Source organism: Petaurus breviceps, unplaced genomic scaffold (assembly GCF_028583685.1).
Source record: "Petaurus breviceps papuanus isolate PSGF00001 unplaced genomic scaffold, PetGlider_PUasm1.0 176, whole genome shotgun sequence".
NCBI lineage: Eukaryota > Metazoa > Chordata > Mammalia > Diprotodontia > Petauridae > Petaurus > Petaurus breviceps.
The window spans coordinates 17,653,196-17,663,672 of NW_027185771.1; the positions used below are offsets into that span (position 1 = coordinate 17,653,196).

A 10,477-nucleotide genomic window follows, 5' to 3' on the forward strand; every position below is an offset into this window, starting at 1 on the left:
ATCTATCTATCTATCTATCTATCTATCTATCTATCTATCTATCTATCTATCTATCTATCTATCTGTTCATCTGTCTGTCTGTATGTCTGTCTATCTATTTACCTACCTAAAATCTGAGACCAAGGGAAAAGAGAAGTTATTGGTCATTAAGAAGCAGGGTCATAATATGAAATTGACTCCTATAGTCACAAATCTAGTGCTTTTTCTACTACATCATGATCACATTGTGGGGAAGCCAAAGGAAGGCAAGAGACATTTTGTCTAGTCAGGAATTTATGTTTATCATCATTCAACTGCTCAAAGATCTGGGAATACATCAGGGAAAAAATACTTATTTTACTGAGGTCAAATCTCACCTGGAGAACCCGAGGACACCCAGCCTGTACTGGATAGTGACCACTACCACATTCTGGGAAGCAGACAATATGGAACCATCAAATATGGAAGCACTGCCAAAAGCGAGAGCACCACCATGGATCCACACCATCACCTGCAGGAATCAGACATGGTTTTCTTACAGGAACAAATCCCACCAAGCATGTCTGTTACTCCCTTACTCAACATAAAAATCCTGTATCCTGTTATCTCATGACCCTTGATAAAGTAGCTCTAAATGTGAGTGAATTCACTTATCAAGAGGTAACAGGATATGCATCAAAGTTACTCTCAGAAAGAGCCCACTTGGCTTGACTCCAAGGCAGGGCAGATGCTCCTTGGAATCTTCCTGGCAGAATTAGTTCCCTGAGGTCTTCCTGCTGCCAAAGATACACACAGAGCAAAACAGCCTCTCCTAAAGGATCCTTGTTCCCACCCACCCACCCCAGAACAGGGAAAGGAGGCAGGGCTCCCTTCTAAAGGACACAGACCTAATCAGATAATAAAGAATGTACCCCAGATAATAAGCTCTCTGGGTCAGATCATCTTGTGGGCTTTTCAGTTGTGGCCCAGGGAACCTTTCCATATGACTGTAACTGCTCTCTCAAAACCAAGATAAACTGCTAGACTAGAATATCAGCAAATTACTCTAGGCTCTTTGCCAAGAAAACCTCAAATGGGATCACAAAGGATCAGAAACAAGTCAAAAAATGACTGAACAACAACATGATCTGTATTAAATCATTAAGGTAGCTCAGAGGAGAAAGAAAAAAACACCTCCTTTATATCCCCAGCACTAAGGTGAAGCGCTACAAGTTTGTAGAAATGGTTGGCAAGTTCAATGTTGGTTTGTTGGGTTCAGAGATTGGCTTCATGGGCAGATGACATTTGAGCAGTTTGGTTGGCTATCATTTATTTTAAGAAAGGAAACCTGGGGGGGGGGGGGGGGGGGGGGGGTAGGTGTCACAGTGAATGGAGCACCAGCCCTGGAGTCAGGAGGACCTGAGTTGAAATCTGGCCTCAGACACTTAATACAAAGCTAGCCATGTGACCTTGGGCAAGTCACTTAACCCCAATTGCCCTACCCTCCCCCCTCCAAAAAAAAGCCTGGTGTGGATGATAGAGGGCTAGCCTTTGAGTGAGAAGGACTGGGTTCAAGTCCTTCCTTGGACACATAGGAGATATGTCACCACAAGGAAGTTCCTTAGCAACTCAATACACCAGACAAGCCAAGACTAAGTTACAAATGAGATGGCTGCCCTCATCAATAGAGAGAGTTTCCACATAGTGTAATTCCCCACAAAAAAAAAATGAAATGCAAGGTCTGAAAAGGATCAAGAAGTGTTTGGAAGGTCACACTTTATCAGTGCTTTGCTCAGTTCCATTAGCAATAAAAATGTGTAGGAGAAATCCAGATCATGGAACCATGTCCCTGAAGTTATTTCAATTATGTCCAACTCTTCATAACCCCATTTGGGATTTTCTTCACAAAGTGCTTTGCCATTTTTTTCTCCAGCCCATTTTATAGATGAGGAAACTGAGGCAAACAGGATTAAGTGACTTTCCCAGGGTCACACAACTAGTAAGTGTGTGAGACCAGATTTGAACTCAGGAAAATGAGCCTTCCTGATGCCAGGCCTAGTGCTCTATCCGCTGTGCCACCTTGATGCCTTGAAGTAATAAAGAGGCAGATTCCAACCTCAGAGGAGGAAACATTTGCCAACAGTGTGAGTTGATGCTGAAGAGTAGAGAAGATAGCCTTGAGAAGCAGTGAGTTCCCTGACCCAGACAACTTCAAAGAAGTCTAGACCACCAGTCAGAGACATTTAGAGAGTATGACTGTTCCCATGCAGGTAGGAAGAGGTGACCTTCAAGCTCCCATCCACTTCTGATACCCGAGGATTCTTATCCCCGGCTGTTGAAGATAACAGAAATCTGGCTTACCGGCAATCCAGTCCCCTCTTTTGCATGAACAGGAACATAGATATTGAGGTACAAACAGTCTTCAGAATTGGCTGGAAGAGGGATGTTTGCTTTCATGGCCATTGCCATTCCTTCTAGGAGAGTGACATTCTGCAAACACCTAGAAAACATCAGATGAATAACCTGAATAGAATCATATGGGTATAAAAATGATAATGCATGAGTGCTTTGAGGTTATAAAGCAATTTACAAACATGACCTCATTGGACCCCCACAATCACCTTGAGAGGTAGGTGCTCTTTTTTTTCTATTCCATTCTCTCAGTCCTATTTTTAAAATTAAATTTTACATTTATTTTTAGTTTACATCATTCATTTCCAGAAGATTTTTCTCCCCATCTTTCCCCTACCCACCACCCCAAAACAGTGATCCCACTGAATACCCCTCCCCCAATCTGCTCTCTCCCATGTCTTCCCCCATCCCCTCTCCAACTTTCCAGTAGGGCAAGATGGATCTCTATACCCCAGTGCCTGTATATCTTATTTCCCAGTTGCATGTAAAAATAATAATAATAATATTTTTTAAACATTCAATTTTACAACTTTGAATTCCAGATTCTTTCCTTTCCTCCCTTGTTACCCACCCTTACTGGGAAGATAAGCAATTCAATATAGGTTGTACATGTGTAGCTATGCAAAACATTTCCATAGTGGATATATTGTGAAAGACTGACTATATTTCCCTCCATCCTATCCTGACCCCCATTTGCTCTATTCTCTACATTGACCCTGCCCCTTTTCAAAAGTGGGTGCTTCCAACTTCCCTCCCCCCCCAGCCTGCCCTCCCTTCCATCATCCCCCCTCTCATCCCCTTCCCCCCCCTACTCTCCTGTAGGGTGAGATACCTTATTTAGTGTGTATGCCATTCCCTCCCTAAGCCAAATTCAATGAGTGTAAGGTTGACCCATTCCCTTTTGCCTTCCTGTTCTTCCCCTCCATTATAAGTTTTACCTTGCCTCTTCGATATGAAATAATTTACCCCATTCTGTCTCTCCCCATCTCTTCTCATTATATTCCTCTCTCACCTCTCAATTTCACCTTTTAAGTATAATCCCTTCCTATTCAATTAGTCCTGTACCCTCTGTCTATGTATCTATTACTTGTACACATATATACACATACTCATATATGTATTCATACACCCATATACCCTTCTATACACACACACACACACACACATATATATATATATATATATATACACATACAATTATATTCCCTTCAACTGTTCTCATACTGAGAAAAGTTTCAATTGTCATTTTTCCTTGTAGGGATGTTAATAGTTCCACTTTGATAAGTTCCTTATCATCCCTTTTCCCTGTTTACCTTCTCATGCTTCTCTTGCTTCTTGTATCTGAATGTCAAATTTTCTATTCAACACTTTTTTTATCAAGAATGCTTGAAAGTTCTCTATTTCATTGAATAGCCATATTTTCCCCTGAAACACGATACTCAGTTTTGCTGGGTAGGTGATTCTTGGTTTTAATCCCAGCTCCTTTGATATCATAGAATATCATATCCAGAATATCATATTCCAAGCCCTTTGATCCCTCAGTGTAGAAGCTGCCAGATCCTGTGTCATCCTGATGGTTTTTCCACAATATTCAAATTGTTTCTTCTTGGCTGCTTGTAATATTTTCTCCTTGATCTGGGAACTTAGGAACCTGGCTATAATATTCCTAGGAGTTTTCTTTTTGGGATCTTTTTCAAGAGGTGATCGGTGCATTATTTCAACCTCTATTTTGCCCTCTGGTTCTAAAACATCAGGGCAATTTTCCTCGAGAATTTCTTAAAGGATGATTTCTAGGTTCTTTTTTGGATCATGGCTTTCAGGTAGTCCAATAATTTTTAAAATATCTCTCCTAGATCTATTTTCCAGGTCAGTGGTTTTTCCAATGAGATATTTCACATTGCCTTCTATTTTTTCATTCGTTTGGATCTGTTTAATAGTATCTTGATTTCTCATAAAGTCACTAGCTTCCATTTGCTCCAATATAATTCTGAAGGAATTATTCTCTTCAGTGAGCTTTTGAGATTCTTTTTCCATCTGGCAAATTTGGCTTTTTAAGGCATTCTTCTCCTCATTGGTTTTTTGAGACTCTTTTACCATTTGAGTTAGTCTATTTTTTAAGATGTTATTTTCTTCAGTCAGGTTGTTGACTCTCTTTTCATGATTTTCTTGCTTCATTTCTCTTCCCAATTTCCATGCCTTGATCCTTTTTGTCCCCAAGAAAGGAATCCAAAGTTGGACTGCTGTGATTGCCCCTATGGAGGGGGGAGGTGAGGCAATATGGGTTAAGTGACTTGCCCAAAGTCACACAGCTAGTTAGTATCAAGTATCTGAGGCTGATTTGAACTCAGGTCCTCCTGCCTCCAGGGTCAGTGTTCTATTCATGGTACCACCTAGGTGCCCCATATTATCCCTATTTCCCCTGATTGCTCATGTTGCCACTCAACCACTTGACTCTTGAGCTTTTTGCCACAGTAGAACTCTGCTTCCAGAGAGGAGAGCTTTGTCCCAAATTGCTGGGATTTTCTCAGCTGCCTGAGCTATTAGTTGGGTGCTCTCTCAGAAGCCTCCACTGGCTCTGACATACTCCTCACACACCCCAGTACCTCCACCCAGGGCAGGGATCCAGATCCAAGCAGGTTAAAGCAAGAACAATTACCCCTCAGACTGGTTGCTTGGTCCCCCTACAATCTGCAGGCCAGGAGCTCTGAAACAGCCATATGGTGGCAGCTGCTGCACCTCAGCCACTTCTCCTGCTGATAGTAGAGGCCAGACCACATTCCTGGATCCCACAAGATCCACACTGAACTCTCACTTTGTCTTTGACATTTATGGGTTGAGAATTCTGGAAACCACCACAGCTGTTGGTGATCCATTCTCTCAAAGTCCCTCCAGCTGGGGCTAGTTGTGGCCACCCTGAGGCTAAAACTGCAGACTTACACGGGGCTGGGCTCTGTTTCCAGCATGCTGCAATGGGCCCTTGCTGTAGGCCTGAAGGGCTGTCTTCAGCAGGAGTTTTGTTTCTCTCTGTCACTTTGTGGGTTCTGTAGCCCTAAAGTTTGTTTAGAGTCATTTTTATAGGTATTTGAGGTGGTTATAGAGGAAGCATATGGAGTTTTCCTGCTTCTACACCGACATCTTGGCTACACCCCATCTTGGCTACACCCCCGAGGTAGGTGTTCTTATTATCCCTAATTTTTTTGGAGGGGTGAGGTGAAGCAATATGGGTTAAGTGACTTGCCCAAAGTCACACAGCTAGTTAGTGTCAAGTGTCTGAGGCTGGATTTGAACTCAGGTCCTTCTGCCTCCAGGGTCAGTGTTCATGGTACCACCTAGCTTCCCCATATTATCCCTATTTTACAGATGAGGAAACCCAGGCAGCAGAGGTGCAGTGACCTGCCAACATTTCCCAACTTTCTATAGAGTATTTTTTCTTGTTCGTTATTTATTGAAATATTTGGATTTGTTGGAGACTGTTAAATTGGAGACAAAGCATTTTTTAAATTAAATTTTTTTTAAAGCAATCGAGGTTAAGTAACTTGCTCAAGGTTACACGGCCAGTTTTTATTTCTGGGTGTGGTGCTAAGTATCTGAGCCCAGATTTGATCCCCAGGTCATCCTGACACTGGAGCCAGTGCTCTTACTCACTGGGCTACCTGGCTGCCTTTAAATTAATTTTTTAAAAACTTGGATACCAAATAGATATTACCAAGAGGTGAATAGATGAACACACACAGTGTGTGAATGTCATGGAATGTCATTGTAGGAGAATAAATGTGAGGAAGTCAGAAAACCTGGGTCAGATCAATGGAAGTTGAGCTAGACCAGTGCAGACCATGACTAGAAGCATCTTACAAAGAACAGCACTTCTGGCCACTGGATCAGGTTCCAGAGGAGCATACCTATTAGGCTAGGAGGCAGGCTAGAGTATGGAATGGACAATAAGTGTGATCACCAAAGCAAAAGGCATCAAAGTATTTAAAAAACAAACTGAGGGGTCAGATTCAATGACCTCTAAGGGCTCCCCCTGCTTTCTGAGCCTATCACTCTGTGAGTTCTGGCTTTGTAATTGACTAGCTTTGTGACCTTGGGTGAGTCACTTAATCTCTGTTGTTTTTCAGTCCTTCAAACCCCTTTTGAGGTTTTTTGGCAGAGATACTAGAGCAGTTTGCCATTTCCTTCTCCTGATCATATTACAGATGAGGAAACTGAGGCAAACAGGGTTACGTGACTTGCTTAGCTAGTAAGCATCTGAGATCAGATTTAAACATAGGACTTCTTGATAGAGCATGGTGCTCTATCCACTGAGTCACCTAGCTGTCCCTAATCTGTGTTAGCATTTGTTTTCCTATGTATAGCAAGATGTCTACTAACTACCTCACACTATTTTTTTGAAGTCTGTTATTCTCTGAAGCCCAAATAAATGTAAGCTACTATCATTAAGCAATTATTTGAGGCCTCATATCCCAGGGATCATTCATTCCTTCAATAAATATTTAACAAATGTCTACCATGTGCAGAGCAGGTGCCCTGTGCTCATTTGGTAAGAAAAGGACAGAGGTAGGTGCTTACGCAGGTGGGTGAGCAGTTGCATCTCTCACATTGCTCCATGAATCCGGTGGTTGTGGAGGAGAAAACCTCAGGGCCCCCACAGGGGGTTTGGCAAAGGGGATTCCCAGGAAAACATTGAGAACTTTATCAATCCCCTTGATACTGATTTGAGTCCCTTGGATCTGTCCAGACTCAGTGGTCCTAATGAGGTCATCTGCATGATATCCTGTGAACAAAGGGAAGAGAAATCCTCAGGAAAAGGGGCTGAACTGAGATCCAAATATCTCCTCTACATCTCCCTTCCCCAAACCACCATCATTTTTTCATTAGATGGGAATGCAAGTCTCCTTCTGTTTCTGCCATAATTTTTTCATTTCCCTTAAAGATCTCCAGCAATGGAGAACTTACTCCAGAGAAGAGCCATTTGCACTTTTAGGCAGCTCTGGCACTGATTCAGGAGCTGTCCAGCTTTGGTAAGCCAGAGTTTCAAGATCAAAGCAACTTCTCCCCAACAATCCCACCCCCAGCCCAGCTTAGGAAAACACAGAGCTAAAAATCAGTGCCATATAGTTTATCAGTATTATCTAACTGATCAAAGACTTAATAAACACCTACTATGGGCAATGCCTTCAGCTCTTAATTGAGGACAAAATAGCAGGAATTTACATTCTCCTAGAGAACAATGACATCAATAACTAGGAACCCAAGGGAGAGGTATAAAGGAAAGATCCTGGCAAAGAGCTAGGAAAAGATATGAGGATGATCAGAAAAAGTTCTGCAACAAGTGGCAGTGCCCTTTTTTCTTTTTCTTTTTGGAGGGCAATTGGTGTTAAGTGACTTGACCAAGGTCACACAGCTAGTTTTTGTGTTAAGTGTCTGAAGCCAGATTTGAACTCAAGTCCTCCTGACTCCAGGGCTGGTGCTCTATTCACTGTGCCACCTAGCCTCTGCAAAGAGTCTTCAATGAAACTAGAGTGGGGGAAGTGCTTTCTGGGTGAGGGAAAGATAGTAGAAAAAGAAAGGAGACAGAAGACAGCAAGAGAAGAAAGGCAGATGGAAAAGAGTTATATTGGGCTATAGTCTGTGTCAGGAAGACTCATTTTCCTGGGTTCCAATCCAGCCTTAGACACTTACTTGCTGTATAACTCTGGGCAAGTCACTTCACCTGTTGCCCACAGTTTCCTTATCTGTCAAATCAGCTGGAGAAGGAAATGGCAAACCACTCCAGTATCTTTGCCAAGAAAACCCCAAATGCAATCTCCAAGAACCAGACATGATAGAAAAACAACTGAACAACAACATCACAAATGTGAATAGAGTAGTAGGTGATAAGACTGGATGCACAGAGTACCAGACTTGGGCTCAGAGGATAGGGCTTCTAATCACAGCCCTCCCATATACTGCCTGTGAGAACTTGTTACAATTCCTTTGCATTCCCTAAGCCTGTTTCTCCTCTTTGATTAAATGGGGAAAGTACACTGAATTCAACAGTCCTTAAGATTCCTCCCAGCTCCACATCCTAGAGTCCAAAGTTAGAGACTGCTCAACTATCAAGGCATAAGATCACACTATGCTTGAATCAGAAGGACAAGGGTCAGGCATGCCTCTGAAAGATTAGCAATCCACTTTTATCAAAGGGAATCACAGTATAGCACAATATAAAATACACAGGAGTGACTTTAACATTCATCAGTTGGGCTTCAGTTTCTCCTCTATAAAAACAGTGGTTTAGGAGGATGAAAATAATGAAAAAACCCAAAGCCTCCAGCCTCTGGGATAAGAACTCACTATTTAACAAAAACTGCTGGGAAAACTGGGAAACAACATGGCAGAAATTAGGCACAGACCAATATCTCACACCATATACCAAGATAAGGTCAAAAGATACATGATTTAGACATAAAGGGAGATACCATAAGCAAATTAGGAGAGCAAGGAGGAGTTTCCCTATCAGATCTATGGAGAAGGGAAGGATTTATGACAAACAAGAGATAGAGAGCATCATGAAATGCAAAATAAATCATTTGGATTACAATAAATTTAAAAGGGTTTGCATGAACAATATTAAAAGGAAAGCAAAAAGATGGGAAACAATTTTAACAGCAAGTGTTTCTGATAAAGGCCTTATTTCTCATATACATTGAGAACTGAGTCAAATTTATCAGAATATAAGTCATTCCCCAATTGATAAATGGCCAAAGGGTATGGCCAGGAAGTTTCCAAATGAAGAAATTAATACTATCTATAGTAGCCATATAAAAAATGCTTTAGAGCACTAGTAATTAGGGCAAATGCTAATTAAAATAACTCTGAGGTACCACCTCACATCTATCATACTGGTTAATATGACAGAAAAGTAAAATAATAAATATTGGAGAATATGTGGGAAAATTGGAACACTAATGCACTGTTGGTAGAATTGTGAACTGATGCAACCTTTCTAGAGAACTGTTTAGAACTATGCCCAAAGGCCAATCAAACTGTGCTTACTCTGTGATCTAGCAATACTACTACTAGGTCTGTATCCCAAAGAGATCATAAAAAAGGGGAATGGAGCCACATGCACAAAAATGTTTATAGCACTTCTTTCTGTGGTGGCAAAGAATTAGAAATTGAGGGCATGCCCTTCAACTGGGGAATGACTGAACAAGTAGTGTAATTGTAATTGATTACTAAGAAATGATAAGCAGGCAGATTTCAGAAAAACATGGAAAGACTTACATGAACTGATGCTGAGTGAAGTTAACAGAACCAAAAGAACATTGTACATGGTAATTTTTAAAAATTGTGCAATAACCTACTATGAATGACTCATCTCTTTTCAGGAATACAAGGATCCAAGACAATTCCAAAAGACTCATGATGGAAAATGCTATCCACATCCAAAGAAAGAACTATGGAATCTGAATGCAGATGAGAGCATACTGTTTTCACTTTCTTTTTTGTTTTTAGGGTTTTTCTTGGTGGCTTTCCTTTAATTTATGCTTCTTGTTAACAACATAACTAATGTGAAAATATGTTTACATTATTGCAAATGTATGTCAGATTGTTTACTATCTTGAGGGGAAGGGTGTGAAGAAGGGGAGGAGAAAATATTGAAACTAAAATTCTTATAAAAATAAATGTTGAAAACTAGATAAGTAATTGGAAAAATAAAATACCACTCTACTATTTATGGAAAAAAGAAAGAAAAGGAATGAGGAAGGAAGGAAGGAAGGAAGGAAGGAAGGAAGGAAGGAAGGAAGGAAGGAAGGAAGGAAGGAAAAGAGAAGGAAAGAAGGGAAAGAAAAAGAGAAGGAAAGAAGGGAAAGAAAAAGAGAAGGAAAGAAGGGAAAGAAAAGGAAAGAAGGAAAAGAAAAGAAAAAGAGAAGGAAAAGAGAAAGAGAAGAAAAGAAGGAAAAGAAAAACAGAAAAAGAAGAAAAAGAAAAAGAGAGAGAGGGAAAGAAGAGAAAGAAAAAGAGAAAGAGAGGGAAAGAAGGAAAAGAAAAAGAGAAGGAAAGAAGGGAAAGAAAAACAAAAAGAGAAGGAAAAGAAAAACAAAAAAGAGAAGCAAAGAAG

General features: G+C 40.9%; 1 protein-coding gene across 1 annotated transcript in view; it reads right to left on the minus strand.

Moving 5' to 3' along the window:
- The window catches only part of LOC138159445 (cocaine esterase-like), a 39,326-nt gene that overhangs the window by 27,692 nt on the left and 1,157 nt on the right, over nucleotides 1–10,477 (minus strand). The window contains exons 2-4 of the mRNA XM_069085809.1: nucleotides 6,940–7,144; nucleotides 2,320–2,458; nucleotides 357–490 (exon numbers count right to left, since the gene is read on the minus strand). Of these exons, the coding sequence (XP_068941910.1) occupies nucleotides 357–490; nucleotides 2,320–2,458; nucleotides 6,940–7,144 (478 nt within the window). The remainder of the gene's footprint in view (nucleotides 1–356; nucleotides 491–2,319; nucleotides 2,459–6,939; nucleotides 7,145–10,477) is intronic.